This window comes from Opisthocomus hoazin, chromosome 13 (assembly GCF_030867145.1).
Source record: "Opisthocomus hoazin isolate bOpiHoa1 chromosome 13, bOpiHoa1.hap1, whole genome shotgun sequence".
In the NCBI taxonomy this organism is placed as follows: Eukaryota; Metazoa; Chordata; class Aves; order Opisthocomiformes; family Opisthocomidae; genus Opisthocomus; species Opisthocomus hoazin.
Genome location: NC_134426.1, coordinates 22,569,579 through 22,588,444, shown reverse-complemented (window position 1 = coordinate 22,588,444; position 18,866 = coordinate 22,569,579). Strand labels below are relative to the sequence as shown.

The window sequence follows — 18,866 nt, the reverse complement described above, 5'->3', positions numbered from 1 at the left end:
ACATTTTACGTTTAACGTTTCCCTATGAAGCGGCTGGGCCGGTGACGATCCAGCGCGGTGCTTTGTACCATGCTCTGATCCATCACACCGCACTGCCGCAGTGAAGAACTAAAATCTGATATTTGCACTATCTGAGTCAAAATCTGAGTCGAACGGAGGGTGAGCAGAGCAACAGCAGCTCTCCACTGCTTTTTCCCTGGATGCTTCCAACTTTCCTTTCCTCCCACGCTTCACCTTCCCTAATGCTGCTTGCTGTGCACCGCTCAAAGACAACGTGTGCACGATTGCAGAGCCATCTGCTTTCATGTCAGCAAACACTTGCTGGCAGCGTGTCCCCGGGGTGCCCGGCTGTCAATGAGGATCCCACCAGTGCCTTCTCAGCTGTACAGAGCCCCTGTAGGCTGGACCCTGTGGGCTTTCTTTCCCATCTTTCCAACATGGAAAAATGCCCACTGGGCACTTCTTTCCACGCCTGGCCACTATTTGGCCACCCCAAAGCCATCCAGCAGGGAAGGAGAAGAATCTCCCTCAGGGATCAGCAGCAGTGTCCGGGCGCGTGTGACCCATCTGGGTGTCACAGTGCGAGCCTCGGGCCGCAGGCAAGAATGGCAAACGGGCTCCAGAGAATTTGACATTGTCTGTGCCCCTGGGGGAGCACAATACAGAGGCTGTTCCCCTGCGGTATTTGCTCAGATGCCGGCTCCAAAAAAACACAGAGAAGAAGGGAAAAGAAGAGACAAGAACTGATGCCCAGGATAAATGACTGTCTGTCTTTCAGAGGGGGGAAATAAAAAGATGAAAACTAAAAAGAAATCCATCTTGGTGTCTATTTTTGGATATATTTATTGTGGGCCAAAATGCAAATGTAAAGAGCGCAGTGTCAGTGGGTGCCAGCTGCATGGCTGCCTCCGGAGCCCAGCACCTCCCTCAGAGCCCCCATCACTGCCACCAAACCATCCCAGGCACCAAGGAGCCGGGAACGTCACCTCTGGGGCAGGATTTTAATGACCTCCAGTGGTGAGGTCCCTCCATCGATGGACATTTTGTTCTGAGCTGGTCTGGCTGGTTCCCCCACCGCGAAGACACGAGGATCAAGGCTCCCCAGGACTCCCAGGCTTCTCATATTGAAGGCAACGGTGGGCTCTCTGCATTCTGGAAATGCTGCTTGCTTTGATTTTGGTGCCTCGCTACAGACTCCTGAACTTTTAAAACAACTGTGGCCTGTGTGTGTGTCTGCACAGCGCGTGCAGCAATCTTGCCAGAGGCAGCCAAAGTACGGAGAGCGTGGTACACAGCTGGGACCAAAATCACCTAGTATTAAAGAAAGAAATTGCTTCAACCCATCATCCGTATAAAACGAGACGCTCGGGACAGCAGGACTTTACACTTGCCTTTCATCCTGCTCAGCTTGCTGGCTCAGAGGGTGGTTTTAAATCAAGCTTTTTAAACAAACACGGGGTTAGGATATTTTTTTATTTTATTTAGTTCTATTTCTGCATGCTAATGGCAGCAATTCCCCTATGGATTTAGCTTTGGCTGATGATCGTCCAAGCGACCACAGCACTTTGGCAAGCAGGCTTGTCCAGGACAAAGCATGAGCATGGGCAGACTGGGTCTGTCGCTTTCAGAACTCCTTGCTACTTAATTGTTATATTTTTTCGCTTTTTCCTGATAGTTTATCAAAAAACCCACCAAGCTAACCAACAGCCCAGGATATGCCTGACTTTGAGGGTAGATTCAAAGCTTGCTTGCCGCAGTTGTGCTGAGCCCATCGCTGGCAAAGGGTTGAAATGTCAAAAGCACTGGGGCTTCCCTCCTTGTCTCAAATGAGCCCAGGGCACTCTGAAGTTCAGATACTTATCTACTAAAGAAGGAATTATGTAGAGATATATTTCTTGTTAAAAAAAGTGAAAATCTGACTTCGTGTAATGTCTTGCTAATTAGAGATGCAGAGATCATCTTTATTTAATTACATGTGTTTCCATCGATGTACAATGGCCACCAAATTGGAATCCTATTTTTTTTTAATGTTCTTAAAAAGAATCTGTAATTATGGCAATTTCTACTCCATTTGAATGTATTATTCATTTTTGGGTTTCAGTCAGATAGAGCAAATATGCAAACTGGAGCAGAAGAACAAGAATATGATATAAATCCTTATAATTAGAATAAAAACCCCTCTCTGCAGATGTTTAAGTGTTCGAGTTTGGCCTCCTGCATTATTAGGCTAAGATCCAATTTCCATAAAATTTTAAAAGACGGTGTCACAATCTGCTGGCTCTGGAGAAAGGACTAAGTGTTGTGAATACAAATCTGAAGACGCATCTTTGGTTTCTGTCGCCTATTCCCCCTTGGGAGTCCGTGCAAGAGCAGATGTAAATAACATGCAATAATTTCTAACAGGCAATAACGAATATGAGATAAAGTTGAGAGCTGGCTCTTGGACATCTTGCTCCGGCTCAGATCTTGCTGGAGCTCTCCGAGGGAAATGCAGCACGAAGCATGCTGCAGAAACTCGGGCTGAGGATCCCTGAGACAGTGCAGAGCATCAGGTTTTGAGTTGTCCCTAAATATCATTAAGACTCCTCCAGAAATCCCACATCAGGCTCCTTCAGCAGGAGAAAGTCTGGCATCCTTCCTGCAGAGGACAAACATGTTTCCTTTTCCACTACCCAGAACATTCCAGAAACACCCCAACCAAACTCCCAGGTGCTGGCAGTGTGTCTGCTTACACCGCTGGTGCAGTTGGCCCCTGGGAGCAGCACAGGACCAAGGTCCTCTGCTTACCCTGCGTCTCTAGATGGTACCAAACTCCTTGATTGTGCCTCCTTCCTCCCCTCAGCCCTCCCTGTTTTGTTAATATAGTTTCTTCCTCCTCTGTTTTCTCAGTCTCTTTCTTCATTTTAAAAAACCCCTCTTGATATTTCCATGTTTCACTGTAACATCACACACATTTCTAAATCTGAAAGTAGCTGGGCACCCCGTGCGCAGGAAGCTGCGAGTGCTCCGGGAGAGGAGAAATAGGGATGTTTCTTCAGAGGCTCTTGCTGAAGGCTGCTGGTGCCTGGTGTCCCACCACCTCCCAGGAGGTCCCACGCAGAGCAGCGAGCGAGGAGATGAAGGGCTCCTCTCACCTGCTCCGGCTCAGCGGTGCAGCTTCACGCCACGGCCGGGCGTATAACAACTCCAGTGCAGTGTCCGGAGGATTATTTTGATCCCAAAATGGGGATTTCTTCTGATGGCTGCCAGAAATAGAAAGCACTAGCAGCTGCTGCTGGAAAGCAGGATGCCTCTAATTCATGGCTCCCATCTCACGCGCTTTGCTTGCTGCTGCTGCCGCGTGCCCGGTGCTCATCTCCCCCGGCGAAGGTGGGTTGCAGTGTGGTTCAGTAATGTCCAGTCTGTTCCTCCAGGCAAGTACTTCTGGAGACTGACTCGCAATAAGCACTTGGTCTCCCTCCAGCCGGCTCAGATCCACCGTTTCTGGCGGGGCTTGCCGCTCAACCTGGACAGCCTGGACGCGGTCTATGAGAGAATCAGCGATCACAAGATTGTCTTCTTCAAAGGTGAGAGCGAACACGGTGCTGGAGGGTGCACGTGTGTCTCCCTAGTGTAGATCCTGGTGCTGAGGTACCTTGGCAGCATTTTGACCTCTTCTGCAGGCAGGAGACACCAGCGTCAGCCATTGAGCATCTCCCAGGGCAGGTCCAAGATCTGTGATCCATGCACGAGCCCAGGAGAAACCATCTTGTAGGGATGGCAGGCCAAAAGTAGGAGTCATGTTCCCCAGAAAATAAGGGAAATGTCATTGAAGAAGAACTTCAGCCAAACCTAACTGAAATCTTTGTTCTTCAAGAATGGAATAAAAGCAGGAACCACTCACGCACACACGTTGCAGGTTTTGTGTTCCTTGTTTGGCCTTTTTTCTTTTTATTATTTGTGGTTGAGAAGTGAAGAAGCTGCAGAGGGGACAAAACCGAAAACCTGAAGAGCATGAGTTTGCTAATTATATCTGTTCCTTTTTTTTTTTCTTAAAATAGTGTTATAATACTCTCTTTTTTTCAGAAGAGCTAGAGGAAAGAGATTAGCTTGTGGTTCCCACACAAATGTCCAAGTCCCCCCCAAACCATCCATCTGTGCTGGTTAGGTGTTACCCATGCATTGAAGGTCACCCAAGATCCCAGTGGGCACCGGTTCTTGTGTTTCAGAAAGGCTGTGTGCTTGAAGAGCTAAATACATCCCAGCTCTCCGTGCTCCCCAGCTGGAAATTGCTTTTTGTCTCCTGACTGTTCTGCTGCGAGCACGGTGCAATTATCGGTTTTGGAAATGCTGAACCAAGTACTTCTGGAAGCAGTAATTTGGTTTTGATTCCTCCAGCCAAGCTGTAGGAATGGGCTCCATCCCATGCAAACCTCCACGCTTTCAGAAGCGTTTCCAAGCGCAGCCGAAGCCCTTCCAGTCTGCCCGGGCACTGAGCACAGCAGAGCCACACCAAGCCCTGCATCTCCCCCGGAACAGGACAGTGAGAGCTGCCTCGGGCAGCCACCCTGCTCTGCCTTTCCACTGATCCGCAGGGAACGGGGCCAGCTGGAGCGCGGTAGCCCTCGTGCCCAGCACCAGACCCTGCCAGTCCGGCCCGCAGACCAAGCGGCACGGGCTCACTTCTGCCCCTTCTTTCCTTCTCTCCCTGCTGGGGACGGACAGATCTCCCGCAGCTCAGCTCCAGGGGCTCCTCCTGCCTGCTGCCCAGATTTGGTTTGTAAGGGCAGAATTCCAGCTGTGCCACAGCTGGGCTCTCGCTCCTGCAAGACACAGGCTGTGTGACCGCGTGTGATGTGTGTGTTAGTCCTGCCTAGCTCCTAAGATTAAACTCAAGATTTTCTTTCCAGCTATAAAATACTGTCTCGTTCTCTCCCTCCAGTGCTGTTTCATTGATCCCTGGACAGAAACCAAAGCACACAAATTACCCCGGCCTCAAAGGTCCTGCTGTTGATACACGGGCATGTATTTAAGTGCCTCTTCAGATTTTCTAGAAAACCGAGCGAGGAAAAAGCCTGGTCTTTAAAATTGGTTGTGTGATACCCAAAACGACACTGCAGGTTTCCAAAGAGACATTGTACAAACAGAAAGACCGTCCTAGCTGTTAGATGATTAGGTAGGAATTGAGAGGTCTGGGCTCGTCTTCTCGTTCTGCCACAGACCATGGGACAGTCATGTCACACTTCTTTTTTATCAGAAAAAATACCCCGTATTGACAGTTCTCTCCTGCCCAGGGTAGGGCCAGGGCTGTGGCTGTGTAGGGCACCTGAAGAGCAGTGAGCTGCTCAGGTGGGATTTGTCCGGCCCCTGTACATCCTCCTTACATCCCTTTAAATCCTTCAGCCTGGCTGGCTCTAAAATGCTTGGCGGTTTCTCTTCCAAAGTGGGACTACGCTTTGCTTCTCGGGAGCTGAATAGCAAGCAGGTGGTGCTCAGTTTGCCCACAAAAGCTGCACATAGCTTTCTATTTCTTGCAGCTGGATATCAGACAGAAATCAAAGGGGCAGAAAACCAAATGCTGCCACCAAATGCATAAAAGCGATGACTGCATGAACGCTGCCAGCGTGTTCGTCTCCTGGGACCGTCACGCCTGCAGCTGTTCAGGAGGGAAGCAGGGCTGTGCTCCACGGAGAACTTGACACAAAAAAAGCAGCTATTCAAAGATGGAGGTTCCCCACTGGGCTGCTGCCTTCCCGTCCCCATCCTTCAATGTCAAGAGCTCAGTCCTGAGGATTGTCACGGCAACAGATAATGAAACATCAGCTCCTCTGCTGCGGAATGCTGGTTTCGGCTGTGAAACAAATGTGATTTCGCTCTGTGCTTCTTTCCTTTCCGTAGGAGACAGATACTGGGTCTTCAAAGACAATAACGTGGAGGAAGGATACCCGCGGCCCATCTCAGACTTCGGTCTGCCACCGGGAGGAATCGACGCCGCTTTCTCCTGGGCCCACAATGACAAGACTTATTTCTTTAAGGACAATCTCTACTGGCGCTACGACGACCACGAGCGGAGGATGGATCCCGGGTACCCTTCAGAGACCATCCCGTGGAAGGGAATACCAAGCCCTTTAGATGATGCCATGAGGTGGTCAGATGGTGAGTCCATATGCCAGTTCAGAAAATGCAAGAAAAAAAAAAATCAGGGCTCCATTTGCACTAGAGCTACAGCCCCTTGTGCCGTGCCTGCCGACATAAACTGCTCAGCCTCAGATGGGACGGCAGTTCCCGGTGTCTGAGAGCTGCAGAGGGAGTCAGGCTTCCAGCCAGAGCTCCCTGCACTGCTCGCTGAAAGACTTTGTAACTTCAAGCAGGCAACAAAAATATCCCGGGGGCCTAATAATTTGATTTTATGAAAAGAGCACCGTTGAAGTTGTTTTGCAGTGATTTTTATCCTAATGTGTGCTGATTTGCTCCTCACTGACTTTGTTGTCATTGGGTTTTTAGCTAGATGTATGAGGATGCACACAGAAAATATTTTTAAAGGAGAGTTTTTCCCCAGAGTTACGGCTTCTTTTCTGGGGATGAGATTTCTCATTGGTTTCTTCTCCCTGAAAAGACCACAAAAATTTTCTCACAGGAGATGTTTAAACCCAGCCATTCGCTCACAACAAAGGCTTTATTTACCAGTGAACTAACGGTGTAATAGCAGCCAATAAACCAGGCAGAAGGGAGGGACATTTCCAGAGGCTTTTCAAACTGAATTCCTGAAGCTGTTGACAGCAACTGGCTGCCCACATGGGTAGGAGTCCTCCGTGAGCATGCGACTTGCTGAGAGAATTCACAGCCTCGCAGTTCAGAGTGGAAAAAAGGCACCCGAGAACAGAAGGTTCCTGGGGCCCTGCCAAGCTCAGGTTATTTATCTGAGCCAGGGGATAGCAGCACGCAGGTCATTAACAGGTAGGTGAGGTCTTCTTCAGCCTTACCATGCCCTGTTACAAGACTGTCCACCAACAGCCAGAGAGAAGTTTATGGTGGGTCCAGCTGCAGATTTAGTAGGGTTTTTACCCTGCACACCCTCAGTACTAGGGGGATGCATCTGCGCTAGGACCCACCGCAGAAAACGCGATATCTCACCACCTGCCTCCCATCTGTCTGGTGGCTCCTGGCTGGTATGAGAGATCCCGGCCGTAACATCATCTTTTCGAGCATCCCACCAGCAGCCTCATCGCACGGCTCCTGCAGTGAGAGAGGGTATCGGCAACACGCAGTAGTATCACGTCTGCTTCCACTCCTCGGGGCTCAGCTGGGGCTCGGCTGCTCCTCTGCTGCTCCGAGCTCTCCTGTGCCCTTTCCACTGGGAGAGCGCCCATCGCCGCTCACCTTGCCCTTGGGTTTTCATCTCTTCACAGGTGCAAGCTACTTCTTCAGGGGCAAGGAGTACTGGAAAGTGCTGGACAGTGACCTGGAGGCCCAGCCTGGCTATCCCCAGTCCGTCGCTAGAGACTGGCTGGTGTGCAGCGACATGCAGTCCGACTCCCCGGAAGCAGCCGGGAGCAGCAGGACTGGGGCACGCTCCAAACCAGGGCAGCACGACGAGAGCCGCTCAGAAAACGGCTACGAGGTCTGCTCCTGCACCTCGGCCTCACCGTCCCTCCGGCCTTGCCCTGTGCTCAGACTGTTGGCCAGCCTGGTGCTGGCGAGCGTGTGGACAGCAGCACTGGTGTGTGCAGCCGTATGACATCTCATCCCACAGATGAGACAACACCGTGGTGCTGCAGCGAGGGGAGCTGGATACAACCCCGCGATGCCAACTGTTGCAAGCAGAAAAACATTCCTGGGAACATGCCGGTGAACAGTTTGAATTCTCCATGAGAAATGAACAGTGGTTTTTGTTTCTTTTCTTTTTAATTCTAGTTTAAAGGTCTAATCACAGATTTTGAGTTCTGCACCTTCTTTATTCCCCCAGCCAATGAAAGATGAGAGCAGCCTAACATTGAATTTAGAAGTGTTCCATAGAGATATGTTGCTTTGGATGTTTAAACACGGCAGACAAGGGAGGGGAGAGCTACTGTGATTGAACGGGAGCAGAAGAGGTGCCGCTGAGACAGACGGCAACGTCCCGGAGGAAAGGCAGCAAGGCTATAGGCGAGCGGCAGTAGCTATATGCTGACACAATGTACACATCCTATTGGATGTACTCGGTAGAAAGAAATGTTGACTCCACTAAGATTAACTACAAGGTGATGATTTTACTGTTAAACCTGCTATGGTCACTGATGTCTCGCTAACCTTTATCAGTTTCTACGGGTCAGAAACACATTTGCCTTTCAGAAGGCAGTGCAGCTTATCTTTGTATCCGAGTCATTTGAATTTAGCGATTCCCTAATAAACCTTGGCTGCCTACACAGCGATCTCCCATCCTCCGCCAGACCAAGCCTGCCACCCGCAGCGAGGTGCTCACTGCTGAGGCCGGGCAGCAGCCGCACCTCCACGCAAGGAACAGCCCGGCTGGGTGCAGCCAAACCAGATGCAGTCGCACCCATCACCCCAGCCTAAGCCGTGCCTGCGAACTCCTGCGCTTGGAGTTCCTGGTTCAGGTTGGTTTGCGTTTTGGGAGGGATCAAGACGTGTCGCGTTCACTTGTGACTGTGTCACACCTGGCTGTGCTGCGGAGAAGGGGCTGGAGGGAGGAGGGATGCTGCAGTCAGCCTCCGCCTGATGCCTCTGCTGGGAGCTTGGAGAAACAGAAGCAAGGTCAAGTGCAGCATGAGGATGTTCTTGGGTTTTTTTCTCACTGCTAATCCATTTTCTACAGTACAATTTGGGCATCTGAGAGTCCTTGAAAATGGTGAGTGAGAACCTCTGCTAGGAACTGCAATAGAGATGTCAGGGAGGCCAGGATCCTCCAGTCTGGTGTTGTCTCGGGGTGTTAAAGGAGAGAAATGGGCAGCAGCCACTGGGACACACTGTTCTCTGCCTTGCCTCTGCAAAGCTCCTGCAGAAATACCTCTTGCTGCTTCTGCCAGGGCCAGCGGCCGGGGAGACGCAGCAGCAGGCAGGGAGCTGCAGGCAGTGTCACCAGGAGACCCAAGGCTGCTCCCCTGGCCCAGGTGCCAGCCAGGGCGTTTGCTGTGTGGCCAGGCATAATGCAATGCCCTCCGTGGCACAGCGGGAAAGGCAGGAGAAGCACACAGTTGCCTCCTGGTAGAAAAGAAGGTTCACCTTGAGTTTCCCTCTCTGCTGTCTGCATTTCTAAATCGTCCCAGTCATTCACAGGGTGCAGCTATTTTCAGGACGATGTGCTACAGTGTGATTTTACAGGGCATGATTCAACGGCAACCTCCCATTACACTGTTTAGTATCCTTCAAAAAAAAGAATACAAACAAAAAAACTCCGGCACAGCAGCTGCCTCTGCTGAGTAAAGCTGCCTCTGGTCTTCCCACTGCATTGGTCCTGCTCTGCGCAAAGCAGGTCCCCGTCCCACCTCTCCTGCCAGGCCGAGCAGGGGCTGCGAGCGCAGGGCGCTGTGGGTTGCCATCACGGGAGATGAGATTTTTCCCTTGGCTCACTTTGCTTTTCTTCCTCTCCCCTCTGGAGTCAAGAAGACATGGCTTGTAGCGATTGCTGGGGTGAGGCTGCATGGATGTCAGTATGTGATGGGCTCCTCTTGGAGGTGAGGCCAGGTACAGCATCTCAGGGAAGACTCCCTCTCTCTTTTTTCTCCCTTTTTCTTTTTTTGTCTTCCTCCACAAAAGAACTATCCAGAAGCTGCACCTGAAGGATCAGAGGAGACAGGGACGTGGCTACCACTGCTTCCACGGCTTCTCCAGCCCAACGAAGGAGCCTGTTGTGCTGACAAGGACTGGTGGCCCTGCAGCTGTGCTGATGTGGTTGCTGTGGTGCTGGGACCCACACTAATGGGATGTCCAGTTAAATTAAACAAAGCCTGTGGAAAGGCGTTCAATACACCCTTCACTACTTCAAACTACGCATTTTGAGGATCAGAAATGAAGCAGCAATCGGGGCTCCGCTGCTGCCGGACAGCCCTCGGGGAGGATGGAGAAGCGCCGCTGTCTCCTCCCAGCATGTGGCTTGCTTGGCCGTTCCCACAGCTGCTGGCAAAGCCGCCCTGCAGTTGCCATCAGCTCTGGATGCAGCCGCAGGAGGCTCGAGCTCTCCTGGGATGGAAATGGGAGCCGGAGTGTTTCCCGTCGAGGTCACCGGTTCAGCGTGGGGCCGGCTGGGCTGGGGCGTCGGGAGCAGATGTCTGCAGCACAAAGACACCGTTACGGCGAGCGTGCTGGTGCTCAGGGTGCTGCGTCGTTCTCCCAAGGGGACAGAGCAGTTCTGTGGGGGTGAAGCGGTCTGGATCCATCAGTGAGAGGGTTTGCAGATTGCTCGTAGGGTAGAGTCCATAGGTGCAAATCACAGCCTGAACCTGGTGCTTGGAGAACTTGCTCTCTTGGATTTTCCTCTAAGGCCAGGCTCACAGCATGCTTTTTGGGGTCTGGGAGGTTGGGCACTGTCTCTGAGAGGGGCTGAGTGGGTGCACAGCCAACGAACGGCAAACTCGAGGCACAGAGGAGGCCAGGGCCACAGGCACGGCCACGGGACGATGGCACAGACAGCTGCTGGCACCGCTCCCGGCCCCGAGAGCTCGGCCTGCAGGGGCACAGCCCTGCTTCCTAGCAGCTTAAAAATAAAAATGTAATATAAATGCAATCTCTGTGCTCCAAAATGTTGCTAATGCCCTGCTGCTCCCTGGCACTGTCCCTGTGCCTGGATTCCACTGCTCCTACCCAGAGTCCTCAGGCCATCTCTCCTTCACACCAACATCCTTAGTCTTTGCTGGAAAAGCCACCTCCACCCTCTGAAAAAATAACCTGAGCATCATATTGCTGTTGCGTATTGCCCAGTCTGGATATTTTCTGACTATTTAAATTCTCAGGGGATTTTGTGAGGTCATTTCAGAGTTGAAATACTTCTCCTATGTAACAGGAGGGATGGCAATTTAAAGAGAGGGCACTGCTCATCTAATCCATGAGTATTTAAAGCTGAAAAACCTGAGTTTAGTGGCAGCTATGCTCGCTGGGGCTGGCACCAGGGCCCCCAGTCAAGATTTTTCCTGGCTCTCACTCCCACCCATCCTCAGGCTCTGCCAGCCCTGAAGTCCTTTTCTGTTTTTCTACCATAAAGAAAAGCAGAAGAAAAAAAAAGAGTAAGGTGAACAGGAGCAGTTTTCAAATGATAAAGCCGTGGCAATGCCTGGATTTAAAAAACTTAACAACAATTCACATCAGACAAGACCTGTTATTTAACAGCTTCAGAAACACAAAGTTATTGAGAAGAGACTCATCTTTACTCACTGATTCAAATCATAAGGTAGGTGTGTGTGTTACAAAATGTCCCTGCCTCCTATAGCCCCCTTATAGCTGAGGGGAAGACTCTCAGCCCTTACACCAAATGGCTTTCCTAAAGTGGGACTTTCTGCTTTATTAAGAACAACATTTCAACCCCAAATTTAACCAGAAAATGCCCCTGCACAGCTGTGGGCCAGGAGAGCAGGTGGTGGGCATCAGCCCCACAGCTCAGGTGGAGCTGCTCTGGATGATGCCTTATATCAGCAGGTGGGTACAGGCTCCTAAAACTTTCCTGCCTTGCAGCAGTTCCTGGAGATGGAGCTGTTTTCTGCTTTTTCTTGGGAAAGGACAAATGCCAGAGCTGCCTCCAGCCCTGCTGTCTTGTTTTTTCCATCTCTTCTGCCAGGTGAGCATGGTGTACAAGCTGGGGCTGAGCCTGATGCTGCTGTCAGCAGCAGAAACAAGCCCAAGGGATATTTTGCCCAGGGGAAGGGGGCTTGTCCTGGCTCTCCGTGTCCCAGCAGTTCCTGGTAAGCTCGGTGCTGTGGATCGCTTACTTGTTTTTCTCCGAAATTTCTAGACAGGGGGAGTTGGCTGGCCTCGTGGGGCTGGCAGAGGCCAGGGGAGGGATGTAGGACAGCCAAAACCAGGGAGTGCATAGCTGAGTACTAGTTTATGAGCAGCTTGTCTTGGGCTAAGAATAGGAGAGGGTATTAAAGCTAGATGGTATGTGAAGGATTTCTGTAGGCATGCGCTAGGGCTGTAAATGGGGAAGCAGAGGGGCTGTCTCTGGATCTTCTGCAGTGCAAGTGATTACTGACCTTGTGGCACTAATGAAATTACTACAAGAGCTGCCAGAGCGGTTCTCTGTCCTCCACCCAAATTTCTGTTCCTGGGTTTGAAAAAAACAGATCCCAGACTTCTGGGATTTATGATCCTGTCAGCAGTGAAACCCGAACTCCGCACTAGGTTGCCAGCTCTGGTGGTCTGATTTCTCAGGGGCCTGGAAGGATAGCAGTTTCCATTTCCTCCCCCCCCCCCCCCCCCCCCAAAGGGCTTTGAGCTTGACTGCACACCCAAACCAGTCAAATAAAATGAGACCCAGGCCTGGCTTTCGCTCGGACAGTGATCCGTCTGCCCTGAGCAGCTTTCAGCAAGCAGGGGTTGGCAGGGGACGAGCTGCACTGACAACAGGGCCACTTTGTTGTGGGGAGGACAAGACTTCACAAGCTTCCCAAGGAACTGCATCAAGATCTGTGGGCTGTGCCACTTGCGTTGTGGCAACTTGTCTTTGGGCTTCATGTGAGGAAATGCCCATCTGGAGAGCAGCCTTCCCACCCCACATCTGACAAGCCGAACTGAGCCAGTGTGTTGTGCAGCTGGAAACCTCGGCAGCAAGAGGAGGTCCTCCTCTGGATCAGGAATTTGGTCTGTCCTCCTCTATGGAAACAGGAGGAGGGTTTTGGGGGGAGCACAGGTGATGACTGCAGAAGCCTGTTTGTGTGCAGGGCCCCTTCGCTAAATTTTAAGGGATGGAAATGCTGTATTTTTCTTCCCATTCTGGCAGTACTGCAGAAATAGCCAAGCCAGGATGGCCCATGGCATATTCTCCCTGTGGAGCAGAGCAGGGAGCTTGGTGGTTACAGGGCAACTAGGTGACAATATCTCCTTCCTCTTCCCAGCCTGAGAAATTGATGGTTATTCTGGATCTGAAGCTGGTTTTGTCCAGGGCATAAAAAGTTACGGCGTTGGGTGGTGTTCATGTGGAGATTGTCCATTGTCAGCTGTCTTAAAGCACCACAGCTGTCTCATATTCTGCAGCTCCTCCACTCCTGGGAACTCGCCCTGTTACTCCATGTTTACTCGGTGAGAGCTACACGCTGCACGCATCAGCTCCTGCATGTCAGTGAGGAGGCAGCAATGTGGGATGGGTTTCCTTGTTTCTGAAGCTGCCAGGTGATGGAGTAACTGTGGCCAGTGAGGGCTTGTGATGAAGCTGTGCTCCTGCCTTTCAGCAGAGCCCACAGAGATGGGTTTCCACCCAAGCCGTGGTAACTCTTTGCCCTGCTTATTTGCATGGCTGTACTTGAACTTCTCTGAAATGTCACCACTAATGCTTAACCCAGGCTCTTCACTGCTTTAATTTCCTAAGCATGCACAAGGAAAGGGCTCAGTGTTTTACAGCAATGGTCTCCTTTCACCTTCCCTTTTTCCACTGTTATGTTCATCTTCCTTTTTTCCTCATCTGCTGCCATGAAGTTCTCCCTCCCCATTGCAAAAAGGTACAGGTCAGGCTGGAGTTGATGATCTCTTACGAAAGATCCTGGAGCTCTGCAGGTACCAGTGGTCAGAGAGCTTCTCGGATCTCTGTATAAGGGAAAACCACCACCCAAGAGAAGAAGGATAGCCTGACCTCAGCCTGGGGTCATGAGGATCAGAAATACCACATATCTGGTGAATCTCCAACTGTGTACCTGGGAATATGAAGTTGGGAGAAAGAAGGACTGGAGTGACCAGGGAACATCTATGGAACAGAGATGTGTATGATGAGATTTGACAGATGTGAAACATCTGTGCAGATGTGCCTGCTGGGCACAAGCAGAATTCCCAGGCTGCAGTGAATACGTGTGTAAGAAAAGCGTGAAGAAGAGTGGAGCAATTTGCCTGTAACTCTGGATGCTCGAAGGGCTCTTTCTCCTGAGGTACTACTGCAAGCAGGTGAATTCATGCCCTTCCCAGCCCTGCGCCTCAGAGGCGTGCAGATATTTGACTTCCCGGGGAGGAGAGAACATTTCTAGTACTCAGCAAGAGGTTACACAGTGCTCCCATGCCCAGTCTCCTTCATATTCTCCTTTCTGTCATGGGGGATGTGAGAGGGGGACTGAAGTCCCTTGTCATATGAGTGCAGCTTGCAGTAGGTCTTGTCCAGAAGCAGGAGATGGATCCTACTCTAGTCTCATGAGAAACACAACACCTTGTGTAGGCTGCTGAGTTCTCCCCTGGAAGAGAGGGAGCAGCTTGTCAGGAATGCACTTCCTTCATCTCTGTTGGCTCTGGAGGGCTTTCGTGATCATGCACACCCAGGATAAACAAGTGAGATCAGAAACCCCCTAAGCAGAAGCCATGCTCAGGCAAGTAGAGCTTCGCAGGGCCCATGCTAATCCTAATCTGCAAAGCACATGCCAAACACTTGGCACCTCTTGCATTTATAGGCATGAAGTCGTGTCCCTGCTGGCCTCTGTCTCCTTCGGGGGTACTGATGGGCCCTGCCTTTCACAGCTCCGCTCCCTGCGAGCCTGCCAGGGGACCAAGCTCATGGCTGCCCTAGGAAGCCTGTCTCTAAATAGTCTCATTCTGGCTGCATGAGGCAGCGGAGCCTGATTGTTATCCTCAACCCTGGGTCAAGCAAGGTAGCAGTGACGTAATGGAAGAACTTTGCTCTGTGTGCTCTGTCACGGCAGTTATTATGGCTCATCCATCAACTGCCCCGCTGTGATCTGCATCGAAACTTGTGTTGTTCTGTTTGTTGCTCAAAGGGGGATGGCCCCAGTGTTGCTCTGCCACTGGCATAAGCAGTTTCTCATTAGCAAAGTAAAGAGCTCTTCTCTATGCTGCCGAAGGTGATCTGTTTATTTACTGTTGTCCACCCTGCTGGGAGCCAGCACAGGCTTCCTTGCCTTCCCCATTCCTGCAAGCGCAGGGCTTTCTGCTTTGCCCTGTCCTACCTGGTGTGGGCAGGATGAGGTGGCTGTAGCTGTGGGAGCTGGCACCTCTACAGATCCCAGGCAAAGCTGTTCAGGGGTAATGTCTCTCCTTCCACGAGTGTCTGAAGACTGATATTGGCTGACTCAGCAAGTTCTTGTCAGGAGATGTTGATCCCTTAGAAATTCCCATCTCCTTGGGTCCCAACAGGAGGCTGCCAAGAGGAATGTACTTGACAAATACCCACAGGGGCTGCTTGACCAGCTCCTAAGTGGCATCCCTCTCTGCTGTGCTCCCAAAGCACAGGAAGCACTCTAATGCTATCCTGAGCCTTCCAAACACAACTAAGGTGTTGAGTTTTAATTCAGCTCTGCTTCCGACTTGCTTGTCCATGTCACTAAGGATGAGCAAACAAATACTTACCAACAGACTCCACCAGCAGGCATAGCTGTGTGACGGCCTGCCTGGCTTCGTGGTGTGCGTGTGTTTATGCACGTCCTATCTCAGCTTTGTTTGGACCGGGCAGGTGTGCCCCGTGGAGCTCCTGGGGTGTGATCATGCTGCCGATAGCAGAAAGTGTGGTATTGTTCTCTGCCTGCTGTCCGGGCTGTCACCTCACTTGAACCCAGCTTCTGAAGTATGTTGGCATAGATGGATGTGAAGAGCTATGAGAAATGTTAAGAAATAATTCAAATGCATATGGGTGAATATCCATCATAGCACCCAACTTTTGAAGACTGATATTTTAGGTTGCTGTTGCCAGTGCTGGAGAAGAAGCTGAGCTGCGGTAGAAGACCAGTTTGTGCAGCTGCTGTGTCTGGTTCAGCCCATCTTAATGGACAGAGCAGCAAAGACAATGTTGCTATGGGATGTTGTTCACTTCTTTCCTTTTGAAGCCACGAGTGCAGAACAGATGAGGGGGGTTTTTTAATGCCAGAATGAAAGCCTAAATGTAGTAGTTAGCAAACCACACTGAATTAGGGTAGGGCGAGCAGTAGGAAAACTACTACTGCTATTAAAAGGCAAGATTACAGTTAACTTCTATATTGATTGCAAGTTATGTCCCCAAGCGCTCATATGCTCTCCAGCTTAGCAGACCCTGGTGATTGCTGGTAAAATCCAGAGCCAGGAGGGAAGCAGAGCAGCAGCCAGCTGGGGAGACGGTGCCTTCACTGGTGCTCCTCAGCTAGGTCCTCATCCCCTCTGCAAGTGCAGGTCACTGGTCCCTAACTTATGAGGCGGGCATTTGACTCGAGGGCTTTCTTCTGAACCCTTTGCTCAGCTGTCTCAAGCTTCCCTCCTTGGGCTGTGAGCCAGGGAATCTGGTCGATCAACCGATGGGCTCTTTGTTTTTCCACAGGTTGTTTAAATTGCACCGGTGCTATTGGTGAAACCAAGCCTGGTCTGGGCTGCTTGGTCTGCAGGTGGTGGAAGCCTCTGACCTCCCACTCCGGTGCATTTTGAGGGTGGGGAAACATGTTGCATGAGTTTCCATAGCATGAAACAAAAGGCAACCACACTATGACTACTTGTAAACACAAACTAGCCCTACAACAGCAGTGCCATGTATTTGGACTTGTAGCAGATGGAAAAATGGGGAGGATGAGGGGAACAACTGGGATGGATTGTGTGGTTGTGCACCTTGGGTCACGGAGCTTTCCAGTGATCCTGCCCTCGCTCTGAAATAAGGACAGGAAAATGCCATTATTTAGAAAGATGCTATTTGTCTGGTTAATGCTTTGCTTTGATCAAGTGGGGTGTGACCAGGCTGGAGCAGTTCTGAGGAAGGTTCAGGTTTAGACTACCTGGACTTCTGCTCAGATCCGGAGTCTTTTGGTGGGTGGTTCAGTCCTGCTCATACCCCTACAGGCAGAGAATGTGCCTGCTGGAGTTTCTGCACTGTGCTGCTCTTCTGTGCCTTGATAAGGCTCCAGGAACCAACTTGTCCTGCCTTGATAAAACCATTTGTGTTGGTGCTCCAGCCCTGTGCACGTGGGTGCAGCCCTGGGAACAGCATCTGCCTCTCCTGTGTGCTGGACTCGGCTCATACCCAGCTCTGTCTCTATCGCTTCTCCCGCCCTAGCAAAAACAAGTGCAATCTGCTCGTGTGTATGCTGCAAGAGCCCTGCCAGGAACAAAGAAAAGTTCAAATATTTGCGTTGTGTTGTTAATCTTTCCATTCAGGTGATAAATGACAGGCTTCAGCAGTCTTTTGGTGCTGAGTGCAGGATTTCCACTGTACTGGCTCCAGCTTTACAACCCCACCAAGATGAAACACCTACAATTAACAGCTGGGTTTTAACTTGGGGGAGGGGGGGATGACTGAGGGTGATTGAAACATGGTCTTTAAAAAAAAATCTCATCAGACTTTCCCTGTGTCAGATGAGAAGTGTCTGGTCTTTGTGTGCCCTTTCACACAGAGCAGCGTTTTCACTGTGAACTCTGGAGCTCTGTTACTGATTTCTGTCCTAGTGCCTGGGATGCGAGCTCTCAGTCTGCGTGCAAATATTTCAGCGCTGCCCTTCTTTGGAAAGTCCCAAGCTCAAAGCCATGCAGAGGTCTGAGTTTCTCTGGGACTGGAGCTCTTATTCCCCTTTGACTGAGCTGATGGAGGAGCCAAAGATGTTTGCTAACAAATTAATTAAAGAACTTCAGTTGTCTACTTCTTGGTGTCTGGGAAGCTGCTGTGCTTCAGCACATGATGAACCCAGGAACAGAATGGTGAAACGGCCCCAGGTATGAGCTAGCTTAGAAAACAAGCTGGTTTGGTGTTACTGGGCCTGCTCAAAACTCAGGGGATAAAGAAAGGCAAGGCATAATCCTGCCTTATGGGATTTCACAGGCCAGATGAGTAGCAAAGGACACCAAGCTGGGCGGGAGTGTCGATCTGCTTGAGGGTGGGAAGGCTCTGCAGAGGTATCTGGACAGACTGGATCGATGGGCCGAGGCCAACTGTATGAGGTTCAACAAGGCCAAATGCCGGGTCCTGCCCTTGGGTCGCACCAACCCCATGCAACGCTACAGGCTTGGGGAGGAGTGGCTGGAAAGCTGCCTGGTGGAAAAGGACCTTGGGGTGTTGATCAACAGCCAGCTGAACATGAGCCAGCAGTGTGCCCAGGTGGCCAAGAAGGCCAATGGCATCCTGGCTTGTACCAGGAATAGTGTGGCCAGCAGGAGTAGGGAGGTGATCGTGCCCCTGTACTTGGCACTGTTGAGGATGCACCTCGAGTACTGTGTTCAGTTTTGGGACCCTCCTGACAAGAAGGACACTGAGTTGCTGGAGCATGTCCAGAGAAGGGTAATGAGGCTGGTGAAGGGTCTAGAGAACAAGTCTGATGAGGAGCAGCTGAGGGAGCTGGGGCTGTTTAGCCTGGAGAAGAGGAGGCTGAGGGGGGACCTTATTGCTCTCTACAGCTACCTGAAAGGAGGTTGTAGTGAGGTGGGTGTTGGTCTCTTCTCCAGGTAACTAGCAACAGGACGAGAGGCAATGGCCTCAAGCTGAGTCAGGGGAGGTTTAGACTGGATATTAGGAAAGGTTCCTCTACTGAAAGAGTGGTCAGACATTGGAACAGGCTGCCCAGGGAGGTGGTGGAGTCACCATCCCTGGAGGTGTTTAAAAAAGTGTAGATATGGCACTTCAGGATATGGTTTAGTGGGCATGGTGGTGTTGGGTGATTGGTTGGACCTGATAATCTTAGAGGTCTTTTCCAACCTATGATTCAAAGCCTTGCAGGGCTTGCAAGCATCCAACGCTCTGGCTACAGCAATGTATTGTAAATGTAATCAGTATATTAACTTCTGTCTTAACACAGAAGGGTAAGGTA

The 18,866-nt window shown here is 50.9% G+C and overlaps 1 protein-coding gene across 1 annotated transcript in view; it reads left to right on the top strand.

The window, feature by feature from the left end:
• Positions 1-10,691, top strand: part of MMP17 (matrix metallopeptidase 17) — a 69,686-nt gene extending 58,995 nt beyond the window's left edge. The window contains exons 8-11 of the mRNA XM_075434661.1: positions 3,414-3,566; positions 5,878-6,135; positions 7,389-8,576; positions 9,736-10,691. Of these exons, the coding sequence (XP_075290776.1) occupies positions 3,414-3,566; positions 5,878-6,135; positions 7,389-7,717 (740 nt within the window). The 3' untranslated portion in view covers positions 7,718-8,576; positions 9,736-10,691. The remainder of the gene's footprint in view (positions 1-3,413; positions 3,567-5,877; positions 6,136-7,388; positions 8,577-9,735) is intronic.
• Positions 10,692-18,866: the final 8,175 nt, after the last annotated feature.